This window comes from Mustela putorius, unplaced genomic scaffold (genome assembly GCF_011764305.1).
Source record: "Mustela putorius furo isolate JIRA1106 unplaced genomic scaffold, ASM1176430v1.1 tig00000832_pilon_pilon_pilon, whole genome shotgun sequence".
Classification (NCBI taxonomy): domain Eukaryota; kingdom Metazoa; phylum Chordata; class Mammalia; order Carnivora; family Mustelidae; genus Mustela; species Mustela putorius.
This window is the reverse complement of record NW_025421491.1, coordinates 2,710,848-2,730,245: the sequence shown is the minus strand read 5'-3', so window position 1 is coordinate 2,730,245 and position 19,398 is coordinate 2,710,848. Positions and strand designations below refer to the sequence as shown.

Genomic DNA, 19,398 nt, shown 5'->3' with positions numbered 1-19,398 from the left:
ACTGCTTAAAACTTTTTCATTCTCTTAACTATTATTTTTGTTACTGTTATTTATTTTTTAATGTTATAGCCTGGGGTTCCTAGGTGGCTCAGTCAGTTGAACATTCAACTCTTGGTTTCACCTCAGGTCATGATCTCAGCATCAGCAGATCAAGCCTGCCTCAGGCTCCATGCTCAGTGGGGTGTCTGCTGGAGATTCTTTCTCTTCCTTTACCTCTGTCCCTCCCCCTGTGCATGCGTTCTCTCTCTCTCTCTGTCTCAAATAAATAAATCTTTTTTTAAAAATGAAATACTACAACTTCATATTATATTTTCTTTTTCACTTGAGAGTTGTTTAACCAAAGATTTACTTTCCAGGTGAAGGGAATTTTCTGTTCTTTGTTTTCATAAACAATTTTTATCTTTATTGGATAGAAATCAGAGAGTGTTTGTGCAGTATTTTTACTTCAGAAGTTTGCTAATTTCTTTCTTTGTGATTTAATATATGATTATTTTTTGTGTATTTTCAGTAGAAGCTTGAGAAGGTTTATCCTCTACTATCAGTGTAGAGGTAGATATATATCCATAATATCTACCTTTTATTAATTATATTGCTTCAGTGTTTTCTCTGCTTACTTATTTTTCTACTTGATCCTGTTTTGTGAGAGTGGTATCTTGAAGTCTTCCATTTTTAGTGTGCTTCCATCTACATCTCCTTGATAGGTAAATGATATAGATAAAGTTAGAGATTGACATATGTATTCTTCATAAGAACAGTTTCTGTGTTCTGGGTATGAAAATAAAATACTAAAAAAAAAAAAAAAAAAAAAAAAAAAAAAAAGAAAGAAAGAAAAAGAGAAAAGAAAATACAAATGTAATATATCTCTGCTCCGTATGACTCCTGGCAGAAAAAAGATTAGGGTTCAAGTACCAAAGTTTCTGCCATTTTCTTAAGTTACATGTAAGAATGTGATATAAGGGGACCTGGGTGACTCTGAAAGTTAAGCGGCTGCCTTCAGCTCAGGTCATGACCCCAGGGTCCTAGGATTGAGCGCCACATTGAGCCCCACGTTGGACTCCCAGCTCAGCGGGAAACCTGCTTCTCCCTCTCCCACTCACCCTGCTTGTGTTCCCTCTCTCGCTGTGTCTCTCTCTGTCAAATAAATAAGTAAAATCTTTTAAAAAATTAAAAAATTAAAAATAAAAGAATGTGATATAAATATTTAATAGAGTTTTCCAGTGAAGACACTTGGCCTCAGAATTTTCTTTTAGGAAAAGTGTTTTTAATACCTTTACTTTATTAGATATAGTGCTACTCAGATGGGAGTCAATTTTAGTAATTTGTATATTTAGAGGAAATTTTCCATTTCATCTGTACTGTGGAATTTATTGGCATAACAACCTTTGTAATAATGGCATCCTTTTTGATGACTGTCGAGTCTTAAAAGACATTAACTCTTTTATTCTTCTTATTGGTAATTTGTATTCCCTCTCTTACATTCTTGACCAATCTCTCTGGAATTTATCTATTTGGTTGATTTGTTCAAAGTACCAACTTTGGATATTATCCATATTCCTTTCTTCTTAAGTTTTTATTTAAATTCCAGTTAGTTAATATAGAGTGTATCATTAGTTTCAGGTGTACAATATAGTGATTCAACTCTTCCATACAACACGCAGAATTCATCACAACAAGTGTACTCCCTAATCTCCATCTCTTATTTCACCCATCTCTTCACCCACTTTCAGCAATTGTGTTATTAGGTATTTATCCAAAGAATACAAAAATATTAATTCAGAGGGTTACATGCACCTTTATGTTTATAGCAACATTACTTCTAATAACCAAATTATGGAAACAACCCAAGTATACATTGACTGATGAATAGGATAAAGAAGATGAATGAATAAAGAAGATATATATATATAATGAAATGTTACTCAACCATAAAAAAGAATGAAATCTTGCCCTTTGCAGTGACATGGATGGAGCTAGAGAGGATTGATAATGCTAAGCAAAGTAAGTCAAAGGAGGAAAAATACCATATTATTAATTTTCATTATAGTTTGTTCATTTTCCATTAAATTGATTACATTCCTGTCTTTATTTTTCTATCATCCTTCTTACTATATATTTAATCTTTCCTTCATTTCTAGCTTTTTAAGGTAGCTTAGCGCACTGATCTTTAACGTGTTCTTTTTTCTAACATAAATAGTTAAAGCTATAAATTTCCTTCTGATCACTTCTTCAGTGGTAAGTCATACATTTGCAATGTTGTATTTCTTTTTTAATCAATTCAAAGTATCTTCTAACTTCCCATGTGGTTTCTTTTTTCATCTATATGTTTTTTAATTGGAGTTGTTTCCTGATCCAGGAAGTCCATGTCCTCATATCTGAGACTCTCCCATCTCCAATAAGAGACCTCTTGGCAGTGAAGGAGGTAGGTGGGGAATCCCACCATGCACTATTACACCAGAAGATACACAGCAAATGGGCTGGCCAAACTCCTCCCGCAATTCAGGTAGCAATGGCAGGGAACAGTGGGACAGTGAGTGGTGCAGGTTAAACCAAACAGACCAAAATAATACAATAACTCTGAAAATTATGAATCATAATCCATAAGACCCATGTGATAAGGCCAAGCAGGGTGACTACATGCTTTTGAAAAAAAAATTTTTAATGAGATCAAGATGCTTCAAATACACAAAATTACTATCATAGCCATCATACCAAAAAACAAGAAAATTATAACTGAATGAGAAAAGATAATTAGCTGACCCTAACCCTAATCACGTTTTCCATTCTCATGATACAAATTTTAAAGTAACTGTCATAAAAATGTTTCTGCGATCAAGTGTGTAAACCTGGCAATTCATAGACTTGTACCCCTGGGGCTAATAATACATTGTATGTTAATACAATGTAATAAAATGTTAAAAATTTTAAAAAATGTTTCAACAATCAAATTCTCTTGAAACAAATGACTTGGAAGTAAAAGACTGGAAATATATATACATATTATGCAAATAGCAACTATTAAGAAAGCTGGAGTAGCTATAACAGTATCAGAATAAATATACTTTAAAAACAAAAACACTTAATAGAAATAAAGGTGAACATTTTGTGATGATAAGTAGGGTAATCTTTCAGGAAGATATAAGGTATGTACTGGTGTTAAATACACTTGGTGCAAACAACAGACCACCAAAGTAAACAAATTTAAAAAAAAATGACAGAATTGAAAGAAAAAAAGGACTGGAATAATAATAATTGAAGATGTCAAAATCTCACTTTGATTAATGGATATAGCAACTACATAAAAGATTATAATATACATAAATTTGAGAAAAAAACAAAACACTATAAGCCAACTAGAACTAACACTCTTCTAGACAGCATTTTGTCCAAATGCAAGAAAACACAAATTTATTTCAAGTTCACATATAGAATGTTCTCCAAGATAGATCATATATTAGGACAAAAACAAGAGTCAGTGAATCTATAATAATTGAAATTGCATATAGTCTTATGTGCTATCTTCAGCTTATAGAAGAAAGCTCATCTACCTAATTCTCTCCTCTATATGCTTTTGGAACATGCACTTGGGGGCAGCCTGATAATTTGATCTCTGTTCAAATTTTGGCTGATTTTGACCAGCCTCATAATTTGATCTCTATTCAGAAAGTAATTTTGATGGATACATTGTCAGTCTTAATTTTGCCAAATTCCAACATTACTTTCTAAAATACTAAATCTAAAATACTAATAGATACAATTGATTTATATTTTATAATTGCTAAGATTATTGTTATTTAGTAGAAATAAATCAGGTGAATTAAGAGAGGCTATTATAAACAGCTTTAATGAATAGACTACCAAAATCAAGGTTACATTCACTGCCTCTATTTTGGATCAGACTAAAATTTACATAATTTTTGTCTGTACAAGCCACTGCCTTATTATAAAACAAGTCTCTATCCAAGATGCAAGCAGAAATTGACCCTTTGAAAATTTCACTGAAATAAACTTCAAATTCTTTATCTTCTCAGTATTTTTCACAAGACTAGAACAAATAATCCTAAAATTTGTATGAACAATGAAAGACCCCGAATAACCAAAGCAAACTTGAAAAAGAGAAACAAACTGGAGATATCACAATTCCTGACTTCAAGTTATATACGAAGCTATAATAATCAAAACAGTATGGTAATGGCACAGAAGTAGGCACCTAAATCAATGGAACAGAATGAAAAGCCCAGAAATAAACCCATAGTTATATGGTCAATTAATATTTGACAAAAGAGGAAAGAATATGCAATGAGAAAAAGTCTCTCTAACAAAAGGTCTTAGGAAAACTGATTAGCCACATTCCAAAGAATGAAACTGGACCACTTCCTTACATCATACACAAAAATAAACTCAAAATGGATTAAGGGCCTAAATATGAGACCTGAAATGATGAAAATCCTAGAAGGGAGCAGAGCAGAGGCAGTAATGCCTTTGACATTAGTCATACAAACATTTTTCTAGATACGTCTTTTGAAGCAAAGGAAATAGAAGCAAAAATAGGACTACATTTTAAAAAAATCTTTTTTGCACAGCAAGGGAAACAATCAAAAAAGTTAAAAAAAAAAACCCTACTGAATGGGAGAAGATATTTTCAAATGATATTTCCAATAAAAGACTAGTGAACAAAAATAAGTCAAAAATTTATACAAATCAACCAAAAGAACAAATAATTCAGTTTAAAAATGGGCAGAAGACATGAACAGACATTTCTCCAAAGAGAAATGGCCAAAAGACACATGAAAAGATGCTCAACATCACCTATCATCAGAAAAATGAAAATCCATACCACAATGAGGTATCACCTCACACCTAACAGAATGGCTAAAATCCAAAACAGAAGAGTGCAATGGCAGGGTCATAGGGAAGTTCTATTTTTAATTTCTTGAGGAATCTCCACACTGTTCTCCAAAGAGGCTGCACCAATTTGCATTCCTACCAACAGTGGAAGAAGGTTCCCCTTTTTCCACATCCCCTTCAACACATGTTGTTTCCTGTCTTGTTAATATTGGCCATTCTAACTGGTGTAAGGTGATATCTCAATGTGGTTTTAATTTGAATCTCCTTGAGGGCTAGTGATGATGAACATTTTTTCATGTGTCTGACAGCCATTTGTATGTCTTCACTGGAGAAGTGTCTGTTCATATCTTCTGCCCATTTTTTTTTATATGATTGTTTTGTGTGTGTTGAGTTTGAGGAGTTCATTATAGATCCTGGATATCAAACTGTCATTTGAAAATATCTTCTCCCATTCTGTGGGTTGCCTCTTTGTTTTTTTGACTGTTTCCTTGGCTGTGCAGAAGCTTTTGATTTTGATGAAGTCCCAAAAGTTCATCTTCGCTTTTGTTTCCTTTGCCTTTGGAGACATATCTTGAAAGAAGTTGCTGTGGCTGATATCGAAGAGATTACTGCCTATGCTCTCCTCTAGGATTCTGATGTATTCCTCTCTCACATTGAGGTCTTTTATCCATTTTGAGTTTATCTTTGTGTACAGTGTAAGAGAGTGGTCGAGTTTCATTCTTCTACATACAGCTGCCCAGTTTTCCCAGCACCATTTATTGAAGAGACTGTCTTTTTTCCACTGTATATTTTTTCATGTTTTGTTGAAGATTATTTGACCATAGAGTTGAGGGTCCATATCTGGGCTCTCTACTCTGTTCCACTGGTCTATGTGTCTGTTTTTATGCCAGTATCATGCTGTCTTGGGGACCACAGCTTTGTAATAAAGCTTGAAATCAGGTAACGTGATGCCCTCAGTTTTATTTTTGTTTTTCAACATTTCCTTAGCGATTCGGGGTCTCTTCTGATTCCATACAAATTTCTGGATTATTTGCTCCAGCTCTTTGAAGAATACTGATGGAATTTTGATTGGAATGGCATTAAAAGTATAGATTGCTCTAGGAAGTATAGACATTTTAACAATGTTTATTCTTCTGATCCAAGAGCATGGAATGGTCTTCCATCTTTTTGTGTCTTCTTCAATTTCCTTCATGAGTGTTCTGTAGTTCCTCACGTACAGATCCTTTACCTCTTTGGTTAGGTTTATTCTCTGGTATCTTATGGTTCTTGGTGCTATAGTAAATGGAATCGATGACTCTGCCATTGCACTCCTGGGTATTTACCCCAAAGATACAGATATAGTGAAAAGAAGGGCCATCTGTAACCCAATGTTTATAGCAGCAATGGCCACGGTAGCCAAACTATGGAAAGAACCAAGATGCCCTTCAACAGACGAATGGATAAGGAAGATGTGGTCCATATACACTATGGAGTATTATGCCTCCATCAGAAAGGATGAATACCCAACTTTTGTAGCAACATGGACGGGACTGGAAGAGATTATGCTGAGTGAAATAAGTCAAGCAAAGAGAATCAATTATCATATGGTTTCACTTATTTGTGGAGCATAACAAATAGCATGGAGGACATGGGGAGTTAGAGAGGAGAAGTGAGTTTGGGGAAATTGGAAGGGGAGGTGAACCAAGAGAGACTATGGACTCTGAAAAACAATCTGAGGGGTTTGAAGTGGCGGGGGTGTGGGAGGTTGGGGTACCAGGTGGTGGGTATTATAGAGGGCATGGATTGCATGGAGCACTGGGTGTGATGAAAAAATAATGAATACAGTTATTCTGAAAATAAATAAATTAAAAAAAAATCCAAAACAGAAGAAACCACAAGTATTGTATAAAAATGCGGAGAAAAAGGAACACTTATGCACTGTTGGTGGGAATGTAAACCAATGCAGCCACTCTAGAATATAGTATTGAGGTTCCTGAAAAAGTCAACAATTGAACTACCATATGATCCAGTAATTTTACTGAACATTCATCCAAAGAATATGAAAACACTAATTCAAAAAGATAAAAGCACCCCTGTGTTTATTGCCTCATTACTTACATTAGCCAAATCATGGAAGCACCTCAAGTGTTCATGGATAGATGAATGGATAAAAGAGGTGTGGTACAAATATACAGTGGGATATTACTCAGTCATTAAAAAAGAATGGAATCTTTCCATTTACAAAGACATGGATGGAGCTAGAGAGTATAATGATAAGTGATTTAAGTCAGTCAAAGACAAATACCATATGATTTCACTCATACATGGAATTTAAGAAACAAATAAAGAAAAAAAAGAGAGACATAAACCAAGAAACAGACTTTTAATTATTGAGAACAAACTGATGGTTACCACAATGGAGGGGGGGAGGGGGATGGATGAAATACGTGTAGGGAATTAAGGAGTGCACTTGTGATGAGCGCTGAATGGTATGAAATTGTTAATTCACTGTATTGTTCACCTAAAACTAATATGACACTGTATGTTAACTATACTGGAATTGAAATAAAATTAAAAAAAAAATAAAGCACTGTAAGATTGACCATATTCAGCCAGCCATCTAACTTATGAACTATGGGTAACCAAAAAGGTCAAAACCACACACACACAAACACACACACACACACATGCATACACACACACACATGGCCACATACACACGTGAAACCTGGATAAATAAATATACACCAAATGTTGTAGGTATGCAAACACTACTTATTTTTTTAATTAAAAGATAGTTATTTGTTTGAGAGAGAAAGCGTATGCATGAGAGAGAAAATGAGCAGAGTGGGGGCAGGCAGAGGGAGAGAGAGAAGCAAAGTCTCCACTGAGCAGGGCCCCAATGTGGGACTCCATCCCAGGACACTGGGATCACTACCTGAGCTAAAGGCAGATGCTTAACTGACTGAGCCACCCAGGTGCCCTGCAAGCACTACTATTTTTTTTTTTAAGATTTTATTTACTTATTTGACAGAGAGATGTCACAAATACGCAGAGAGGCAGGCTGAGAGAGAGGGGGAAGCAGGCTCCCCACTGAGCAGAGAGCCCAATGTGGGGCTTGATTCCAGGACCCTGAGATTATGACCTGAGCCGGAAGCAGAGGCTTAACCAACTGAGCCACCCACGTGCCCTGCAAGCACTACTTTTAATGAAAAATGAATTTAGACATTTTTCTCAAATGGAAATGGTGGATATTGTTTGTGTTCAATCATGTAACAGTAAAGATCAAATGGATATTTTTCTCAATTTTCTCAATTGTTGAAAACTCAGGTGATATCAATCAAAAGCTTTCTGATGTTACATGATTTGACAGTCATTATTTGAACAGACTATAACATAGTTTATTATAAATAATACATGGAATACATATAGGATCTCATAGAAAATTTTCCTAAACAAATCCATACTTTAGAACTTCTCAGAAGAAGCTAGAAGACCAATATCCTCCATAGCAGCATGGACGGTAAGAAGCATATTCGTAGCCACCATAGCCACATCCATAGCCATGATAGCCATAGCCCAGGCCACCAGAGTAATTGTTGCAGAAGCTCATAGTGTAAGAAGAAGTCTAAGTTGAAAAGCAGGATCAGCTTCTAGAGTTTTAAGTTTATAATCAACACAAGGCTTTCTACACCAACTGAGTGGTATATAGGGCAAACCACAAGCTCTATTGGATTCGTGCTTCAAACTAATTGGCATTATAACCATCTCAAGAATTCCTCATTACCAAAATATCCAAGACAATTTTGCTGTGTGTCAGGATGCCTGTAATGAAATCATGTGCCTTTAATGAAAGGGTTTTCTCCTACTTTGGTGACTTGTTTATTCCAGATGTGAGATCTAAACTCTATTACTGGCTACCATGAGATTACATAACCCGTACGTGTTCCACTTCTTCAAAATCCTTTTTTCCTTTAATAACACCCTCCTTCCTAGCTGCATATATGCACCCTTGGGAGTAAAAGTATGGTTTCAAAGATGTAGGAAAGGTGGGAAAATTTGTGGAGAAGGTAGGGCAGAAGTCACGTAGACTACATAGAGAAAACATGGCAAGGTTCAGTTGTAAATATCTGAATAATTAATGTGTTTTATTGTGTTTCTGGTGGTTTTTGTATGTGTGTGAAGCAGTATTTTCCACTTCGGTTTATACTTCACATGTGTATGCTTCTATCATTTTGTATATAATCAAAAACCACAGTAGAATCTCTAAAGTTTAAATCCATGGACCAGGGCCATCTGGGTGGCTCAGTCAGTTAAGTGTCTGCCTTTGGCTCAGGTCAGGTTCTCAGAGTCCTGGGATCAAGCCAAGTTCACATAGGGCTCCCTGCTCAGTGGGGAGTCTGTTTCTCCCTCTTCTTCTGGCCCTGCATTGGTCCTGCTCTCTCTATCTCTCTCAAATGAATAAATAAAATCTTTAAACCAATCAATCAACCAATCAATCCATGGACTATGGCTATATAGAAATGGAAGGATTTACTGTATTAGTAATTTGAGCTTAAAAATCTACTCCAGAAAATTTTAAAGATTTACTAACAACATGTACTCCCTGCTATGATACAAGAGATAGGTATGCCTCCTTTGACATTCCTGCCCAAAATGTATAACCTCAACTTCGTTATAAGAAAACAAACTCAAATTTTATAACATACTATAGAACATTTGACTTTTTTAAATTGTTAATGCCATAAAAGTTAAAAAAAATACAGAAAATGTCACCAGTTTGGGGGAGACTAAAGACATAAAACAATCAACTGCCATGTAGGACCTTGAATTGGGTCCTGGACCAGAAAAAGGACACTAAAGAAAAAAAAAAGGCAAAACCCAAATAAAATGTTGAAGTTAGTTAAGAATATGGTGCAACCTGGGGATAAAAATATATGTTTATAAAAAAATAAAAAATTTTAAAAAATAAAAAATAAAAAAATAAAAAAAATGAATATGGTGCAACGTTAATTTCTTAGTTTTGATAATTGTACTTGATTATGAAAGTAGTAACATAGTTGTGTAACTGGATAAAGAATAAATGGGAAAATTCTATATATTTTGCAACTTTTGGTAACTCAAATTATTTCAAAATAAAAGAATATTAAAATTATACTTGATTGCATTGATTTGGTCATTTATTAACCTTTTCATGCGTCAAAATTTTAATAATCAATCATCTGTCAGGCACTACTATGAGCATTGGAAATGGAGGAATGAACAGGACAGACAAGATCCCTATTGTTATGGAATTTAAATTCTAGATTGAGCAAGGGCAGGAAATGCAGGTAGATATTTGAAAGCAAATGACAAGTGAAGGAGATCATTTCTGTAGGGATAAATCTATTTACATTACAAATCAAGGCAAGGTAAGATAAATTTTAAAAGAGCACTAGTGAGAGATTACTTCAGACTAGATGGTCAGGGGAAAGGAAGAAAAGGTCTTAGCTGTTTTTGCTATTACTTTCAAGGGTTCAGCAACCCCCAAGCAGAAGTTTTAAGTTGGAAATAGGTTTGCTACATCTGAAGAACAATAAAACTACTGATTTCTGTATATTATAAAGAGAGGAAGAGTGTTCCAAGAGATGCTCATAGATCTAGTCAAGGCTATAACAGGGCAGCCCATAAAGGCTATGTTTCTAAGCTTCCAGTTACTAGGTATAGGAAATAAGAATTTGATTTTCAGATAAATAATTTATATATATAAGCATATCCCATGTAATATTTGGGAAATTCAATATTCTGAATTTTGAATTTGAAATTCAAATTTAACTGGGTGTCATATATAATCTAGCAACCTTAATGTGGAAATGCAGTAAAGAATAAACCAGGGGGAGGAACCCCAAGTGATTTATGTCTTGTACCCTTTAAGAGGCAGAAGGAAGGAGGGAGGGAAAGAGAGGAGGAAGGAAGGGAAGTAGGAAGGAAGGAAAAGAGGAAGGAAGGAAACAGTCTATGAAGAATCTAGAACTTAGCTTCATTTTATTAATTTTTTTATGACATTTAACACTCTAAGGAGATGTCAAGTGAACATTTGGATATATATCAGAATTGGAAATGTGAATGGAAATTAATTGGATAAAATAATGTATCCAGAGTAATCCTGAAAGAAAGTTTAAATGTTATATTGAATATTACAAAACTAATATAACACAGACTGTGTGTTATCTACACCAAAGTAAAAAGAAAAAAAAATTTAAAAAAAGTGTTTAAATGTAAACTATAGGCAGGGCAAGCACCTAGCTGGGCACCTTCACATTTGAAAATAAGATCTGATGAGGAGTAAAGAAAAGGGATACTAGACCAGAAGCACCTGGTGATACTACAATTAAATCCAATGTGTGCAGTAGGATATAGATAAGCATCAGGGAGTTTTCCAGGAATGAGAAGAGGAGCTGGTGAATCTGTATGCTACTCAGAGTCTTAGTGAAATGAAGACTGACTCTCTAGTTTTGACAAGATTGGGGTTTGGTGATCCCTGCAGGAGTGCTTTTGGTGGAGTGGTGAAGACAAAAGACCAAAGGTGTGAGGAAAGATGTAAAGAGAAAGCTACCATGGAAAAAGACGCGAAATTTTGCAATGAAACAGAAGAAAATGTGAGAGCAGCTGGAAAGGACCAAGGACACAAGGAGGGTTGTTTTGTTCTGCTTTTGATCATGGAATGTACTTCAGAACTAGATGTGGTTCAGAAAATCACAGCAGAAAACAAATTGTTAATGGAAACTTCTCGGGTGCAAGCTCTCGGTTATGATCAGAGAGAAACTTTGTTGCTCAAAAGAAACAAATTAGCCCCAGGAAGTAAATTCTATAGAGATATAACCCCTTTAATAATATTATTAGGGGTATTGTATTACACAGAATAATAATGTCTTTTATAGCTATATTAATCAAATACCAACAAAAAAAAAGTTAACTATAGTTTTGTGTTTTTTTCTTTAACTGACTAATATCAATTTCAGGTGACGTTCTAAGAACTTGACCTAGAAGAAGACTGATCAGCATGTTATTCAAATTAGTTTTTACTGAAAACTTATTCTAACTTATTACTTAATTGACCCTGATATTTGAGACTACTTTTAATTTCTGTATGGAAAATCTGAAAATGATATAGTGAAGATGTCCTCTCCTTCTAAGATATCAATCCACTAAATGGTGAATAAAATGATACAATAAGATGCCCATTTAACAAAAATGAAGCTACCAAAAGACACACATGGAAAGAACATTCAAAAACACACACTAGATGAAAGGTTGAATGTGTTTGATCAGATCCTCAGTATGAAAACATTTATTTTATTAAGAGGCATTGTTGACTCCTTAGATATACTTAAAAGATGAATTGGAAAATTTTTAAAATTTTGCACCTTCATTCTTATAATCTATGGAGAAAAGTTAACTAAAATACAGGGAGTGTCCATCATCTTTTACTCCCTGTCTCCACATATGGTTATGAGGGGATACATAAAAATAGTTTGACTCAGAAATATCACTAGAAAAACAAAAACACTAATAGATTCCACATGATGTGAGGATGACAGCTCCCCACACACATTCTTGTAAAGACACAAAGGTACATTTTTTTTAACTGTTACATGAAACTATTCTCACTTTTCCAGTGCCTTCCAATGGAAAGAATTACCACATTAATTTAAATAAAGACTAATAATGGTAGGGCTATGCAAGAGAATGCAGTATGATCAGTTATGTAGAGAATAATGACTAGGCATTTCGATAAAGGAACTGACCTCTGTGTAATACATTGTAAATGCAAATATGCAATGTTAAACCTATTGGACAGTTCCTTAGATTATTATTCTAATATTAATGAGAATACTTATTTGTATAATTGTATGCTCAATGTAGAAAGAGAAAAGCAGAACAATTGGATTCCAAGAAATAACTTATGTTGTAGTTCTTCAGTAGAAATTGAATATAAATGGGAATTAAACTCATTGGTACACATAGAAAAAGATAATGCATCTTGCTCAGACTTGGTATTTTGGAAAATTTAATTGAATTATTATCAACATCATGGGGATGAAAGATACATGATGGTTTTAGTACGAAAAGGAACTGAATCTCTGCAGAAAACAATGGACTCAGCTCAAAAGAAGAGAGTCAAAAGTAGTAGTATTGTTATGAAATGTTAAAAACGTTAGTGAAACTAACTAGTGCCAGGAGCAAATAAGGTTGAGACTGATAAATGTATCTTTCCTGATAAAAAGTATGGTTATAGGAGGCTAAAATGAAATTCTAATTTGAGGCTGGGCTGCATAGGTGTGAGTGTGTATCTTCTTTCTTTGAAGCCCTTGATTGGACGAGAGTCCAAATGGAGAGCCAAACACAGTGAGTCTCCCAAATACCTCTAAGACTTATTTTATGGTTGAGAAACAACAAACTAATTAGATTAGTCATAAGATTAGCCAGTGGCATGACTTCTGTGGTGGATCCCACCCACATCGAGGGTATATAAAAGGTCTCTGCAGGGGAACTGTCCACACTGAAGTGACACTTCTCCTCTCCTCCTCTACTCAAGGACAACCTCAACAACCAACACCATGTGTGGCAGCTACTATGGAGGCTGTGGCTATGGACGCTGTGGCTATGGAGGCTGTGGCTATGGAGGCTGTGGCTATGGAGGCTGTGGCTACGGAGGCTGTGGCTATGGAGGCCTGGGCTGTGGCTATGGCTCCAGCTATGGCTGTGGCTTCCGCAGACTGGGCTGTGGCTATGGCTGTGGCTCTGGCTGTGGCTACGGCTATGGCTCCCGCTCCCTCTGTGGCTGTGGCTGTGGCTATGGATACGGCTCTGGCTATGGCTCTGGCTTTGGCTGCTACTATTGAGGTCACCATGGGAGACTCTCACCTTCCACACCTGGACATGGGATTCACCAGTTCTGAGCCCCACAGCTTCTGAACTTTGCTGAAGAGCTGCCTTCAGGAGCCCTTTGGGTCAAATACAGCAATTTTTTTCCTTCCTTTACTTACCTCATGAGAAGTGGGAGCTTGTGAAACTCATCCTGAGAACTCTATGGTCTCTCAATGGAATGTGCTGCCATAGGTCCTCCCTTTTGATGTTCATGCAGGAACCATTTCTCTAATTTCCTAATAAACCCTTTCAGTGTGGAATAATAAACCTGGCTTTCTTGTCATTTAAAGTCCAGTGTTTGTCATTTTAGCTTTTTTTTTTTTTCCTGGATAAATTAAAGGAAACAGGGGTACCTGGGTGGCTCAGTGGGTTAAAGCCTCTGCCTTCGGCTCAGGTCATGATCCCAGGGTCCTTGGATCGAGCCCCACATCAGGCTCTCTGCTCAGCAGGGAGCCTGCTTCCTCCTCTCTGTCTGCCTCTCTGACTACTTATTATCTCTGTCTGTCAAATAAATAAATAAAATCTTAAAAAAAAATTAAAGGAAACAACTGCCTTATTGGGAAGACATCTTGTTTTAATGTTTCTACTTCAGTTATTTTACCAAATCCTTGATTTGCAACACTAAAGAAGTATCAAACTTGAAGCCTTCATTTTTCTGCTTTGGTAAGGTATTGATAACCATGTGCTACTCAGGTGTGTTGTGAGGATGAAAACAGGTAATTTGTCAATTTAGTTAAGCATTGCCTGGAAACACTATATATTCAAAGTACTTTTATACCAAACCTTAATAGCGAAATCCTTTAGAAGATGCAGAAGTTGGCCCAGAATTCTCCAATTCTAGTCTGTTTGGAGGCTTATTTACTTATTTATCTATTAGGGAGAGAGACCAGGAGCAGGAGAGGGGCAGAGACAGGCAAAGAGAAAACCCCAAGCAGCGTCTGTGCTGATCTCAGGACACTAAGATCATGACTGAACTGAAATCAAAGGTCAGAGATTTAACCAACCCTGGGGTGCCACCCAGGCACCTCAATGTTTTGGGGAATATTCAAAGAAGAAGCATTTCCAGGGTGCCTAGGTGGCTCAGTAGGTTAAGCCTCCGTCCTCGGCCCACATCATGATCTCAGGATCCTGGGATTGAGTCTTGCATAGAGCTCTCTCCTCAGCGGGGAGCCTTCTCTCCCCCAACCCCCCGCCTGCCTCTCTGCTTGCATGTGATCTCTCTCTCTCTACCAAATAAATAAATAGAATCTTTAAAAAAAAAAAAGAAGAAGAAGAAGAAGAAGAAGAAGTAGTATTTCCTATGCTTGCTCAATGCAAAAGGTAGAGAAGTTTAAACCTACTGTTGTACCTAACTTCTATGTGTCTGGAAACATATAGCTTTTTTTAAGTGACACCTTTTCTACCAACTAGTATGTATTTAAGCATAGAGCCACTTGGTGGTTTTCTTGAGATTTCTTGTTCCTGTGATACATGTGATTTCATGGTTGTAGCTATAATCATTTCTTTGTCCACTAATTTTCTGTGACTAATGCATCTGTAAACTTGGCAATTATCTTCTCTTGATAGAGTATTTCAAGCTTTTGTGTTAGACATGAATGAGTTTAAGTAGCGTTTTAGTGTAAGATAATGGATCTGTCCCAATTCATTTTGACTGGTCCAAGATAGTAAAAAATGTTGAAGCCATGGAATCAAGATCTCTGGAAAAATCGTTACCCAGAAGAGAGTCCTTTTTTCCTTTAAAACCATTATTTATGAAGACTTGTCTTTCCTATTTATTCTAGAAGCTTGGAATTTTCTTTTAATACTATGCAGAATTTAGATGATTTATGCTTGTCCATCTCAAGCAATGGCAGATTTTTAAAAACTCCTTTGGCCTACCTGGTAGGTCATACGATGAAACACAAAGAAATCAGATATTGACTTAAGTTAGAGAACAGATTCTAAATTAGAGACTCATGAGATGAGACTGTTACTGATTATAGCTTTCCAAGATATGCCACTTAGCCTGTCTTAGCATGAACATATTTGGTTGACATGTTAGCTTCTCTAAGTATTTCGCATCAAGTGAAATGCCACCACTAACAGCCCCAAACAAGCATCTGCTTTGTATTCATATTGGCTGGTTCACTTCTTTAAAAGCTTCAAATGATGAATAATTCCAACTAAAACTGAAAAACATAAGATTCTTTTACATTTTACCCCATGCCACAGTTGCTTCTTTCTTACACTGAAAACTCCAGATCCCAACAGAATCACTGTATTAACTCTATTCAAACCTGTGTGCAATATTCACTCTCAATTGCATACTGAAAGCAATACCCTGAGCACCCTGCTAAAATTTCATTGCAGCGTTCTTAGCGTTAGAAGGGATCCCACTAAGAATGGACAGAATATTGTGCTCAACATTGATATGAATTAATTTTCTTCCCGAGTAGTTATGCTATTTATATTAAGGAAAGAGTTCTTTTGTTTCCATTTATATTTGGTTTCAAGTGTATTTATTCTGTTTTTAAAATATAAGGAGTGTTTCCATGGTTCAGAGATCAAAACTATATATAAAGATACACTCAGTAATAAATAGTCTCACTCCTGTATTTATTCCTTCTACCCATTCCTGCTCACCCAATTTGTATTTTCATTTTCTTCTGCTTTCTTAGTACAGAAGCAAGCATACATCTCATAATTATGTGTCCTTACTTTCCCTCTGTGTTACCTAGAGGTCGTATGCTTTTTCCTAGAGGTGGCACTCTTTCATTTTTATTTTTTATGTTTTTTTCCCTTTTACTTTTTTTATACTCATATTCAAGCTTTCAAACAGAAGTCACTTACATTTAGGCATTCAAAAAATGCTTCACTGCAGATTTCAGTACTGCAAAAAATAATGTTTTTCTCTATATCGATTCATTTCTCCCAGCATTTACTTTTGAAAATTTTCAAACCTTCAGTTAAGTTGGGCAAGCGGTATAATGAACAGCTAAGTACTCTTCATCTAGATTTGGCAATTGGTTTCCCCTTTCTCCCTGTCTGCTCTCTCTCTCTGTCTCTCTGTCTGTCTCTTCATAGCTTTTATTTTTGATAGAGAATCCAATGAGTGAAAACTGCCATACTTTGCAATTTGTTGCCTGTCATAATCTAGAGTACTTCCCAACCTCTTATTATTTCATGAGATTAACACATTAGTACATTTTTAACATTGCAAGATAATCATTTACTAAAATACATCACGATCTATTTTTTCTGACTCTAGCAATTAAAATAATCATATATTTCCAAAACCAATATTTTTAAGACAGAGATTAAGATCATTGGGTATGCTAAAAATAAGGAAATTTGTGCCAAAATTAGGTCAATCAAGCATTGAGTGAATATAAGACAGTTTTGTGTTCTTTTGGGGGGGGGGCATCTTGGTATTCTATGATAAATTCTGAGAACAAAATCCAAGTATTAAGTGTCAAAATTATATCAGTGAGCATCCTGGGTAATAGGTGAATTACTTAAGAACTTTATATTAATTTTTTTTATATTTATAACTGGATCACCCCTAACATATGTAAGTTTAAGTGTCGTGTTATCACCTTTAGTCCAAATCTTCTGGGATCACTTGGTACAACAACACTCTATTCCTCTTCAGCAATGAAGAAATGACTGTGCGGTTGCTGGTGGTGTTACAAAATACCTTCAGGTGAAGAGCACTGTCAACACAAGACAGCACCCACTTCCTGTAGCCAGACTCCCATGATTGATCACTTGGAGGGTATAAGGACACACCTTCTTGCCCCAACCTCCAACAATTCTTCTGGGAAATTCCAGCTTTCGAATCTTCCATATTGTTTCCTGAGCCTTCCAATGAGCTGACTGCCAACTCAGCTTTCCTCCCTACCCCAAGCTGCCTCCTCCTCTTCCTTTCTACAATATTCTTTCCAAGAATTTAATTGTCATAATAATGCTCTGATAGAAAAATAATCTAATCTAGGGTCACAAATGTGCCCAGTTGTCACACTGTCTTAAAGTCTCTTCCCTGACTTTAATGTCTCTACAGATTATAGGAGATATTTTCTTTTAGAATATTCCCCAGTTCTGATTTTCCTAATGTTTCTTGTGATTAGAACAAGGTTATGCATTTTGTCAAGCGAATAAAGAAAGGGTTGGTGTTTGCTTTTTGTTGGACTCCATTGAGTGGCACTTGAGGTTGATGAGTTCCATTACCGATGGGGATAATTTTACACTTCATCAATATGATGAGTACCAGATTCCTCTACCTGAAAGTTACTTTTATTATTCTTTTAGCCAATAAGAAATATTTTGGCAGAGATATTTTGTGACTACATGAATATTCCATTCAAATTCCCAAATTTATCATTAGTCTTAGCACTTATTTTTCTTTCTTGCCTGAATTATTTATTATGATGATGGATTGCGAATGTTGATTTTTCTCATTTTCATCTTTTGTTTTTTCAAATATATTAGTTGGCATTCTTCAAGGAAGTTTTTCCACTTCATTGTTCAGTTATTTACATCAGTCTAAATTCATGGATTTCTATTATAAATAATCCATTATTATAACAGGGATAGCAACTCCTAGGCTTTCTCATGAGGCAAAATGTATGAATAAATATATTGCATTGTGTGAGATTTAGATTCTTCCACTGAGCTGCCTATAACATTGATTAAATTATGTAAATTCTTAGGCCTTGTTATTCTTACATAAAAATCACCACCTACAGTTTGGTGTTTTTATGAGAATTAAATGTGTCAAGATATGTAAAGCATTTAAACCATGCCTGGAATTTAATAAATGCTATGTATGTGTTATCAGACACTATTATACACATGGGGTTTTTTTTCTGCTTCTTCCTATATATAAGAATATTCTCTGTTTCTCTTGCCTCGTGCTCTTCGTGGAATTCTTGTGTTAGAACTCTGTAACAATTTATAATTATTATTTTAATAATAATAACAATTAGATAGCATTTACAAGCTGTTTACCACAGAGCAGTTACTGTGTGAAATCCCATATGTGCATTACCTCACATCATTCTCAGAACAAGTCTGGTATGTGCTAAAACTATGAACATTTTACAACTGCAAATAAGTAGTGACGAAGAAATGTACTCAAGTGGCAGTTCTCATAACTACAGGATTTTTTTCTCTTTGTGTATAAATGTAAAATATTTTAATCTTTCTAGGTAATATTTTTCCCAGAGAAGGCAAAGAAACTCTCTGGACATTTAAATATTAGTATCCTTTAATTGTTAATGTCTGATATGACACTAAATATATGTTTATGTTTTAGGAATCTTCTATCTAAAAACGTCTTTCTCTAAATGTTTCTCTGATCCTTTTTTCTGTCACTTTTTTTTTTAAGATTTCTTTATTTATTTGACAGAGAGAGATCACAAGTAGGCAGAGAGGCAGACAGAGAAAGGAGGGGGAAGCAAGCTCCCTGCTGAGCAAGAGCCCAATGCAGGGCTCAATCCCAGGACCCTGAGATCATGACCTGAGCTGAAGGCAGAGGCGTTAACCCTCTGAGCCACCCAGGTGCCCTTGTCACTTTTTATATGTGTGATCCTTACTCTACAATATTAGATACCTGGAATATGTTCTACACATTTCTTCTATTTTTGTACTTTTTTTTCTTATTATGCTTTTACTCTAAATTTTAGA

The 19,398-nt window shown here is 35.5% G+C and overlaps 1 protein-coding gene across 1 annotated transcript; it reads left to right on the top strand.

The window, feature by feature from the left end:
- The first annotated feature begins 13,424 nt into the window (after nt 1-13,424).
- On the top strand, nt 13,425-13,709 carry LOC101689718 (keratin-associated protein 6-1-like). The gene has a single exon (XM_004757557.1). It carries the CDS (start codon nt 13,425-13,427, stop codon nt 13,707-13,709), a length of 285 nt encoding a protein of 94 aa, XP_004757614.1.
- Nucleotides 13,710-19,398: the final 5,689 nt, after the last annotated feature.

Bases quoted from the DNA above. Each gene is read 5' to 3' on its own strand.
- LOC101689718 (XM_004757557.1), top strand. From the start codon at position 13,425: ATGTGTGGCAGCTACTATGGAGGCTGTGGCTATGGACGCTGTGGCTAT.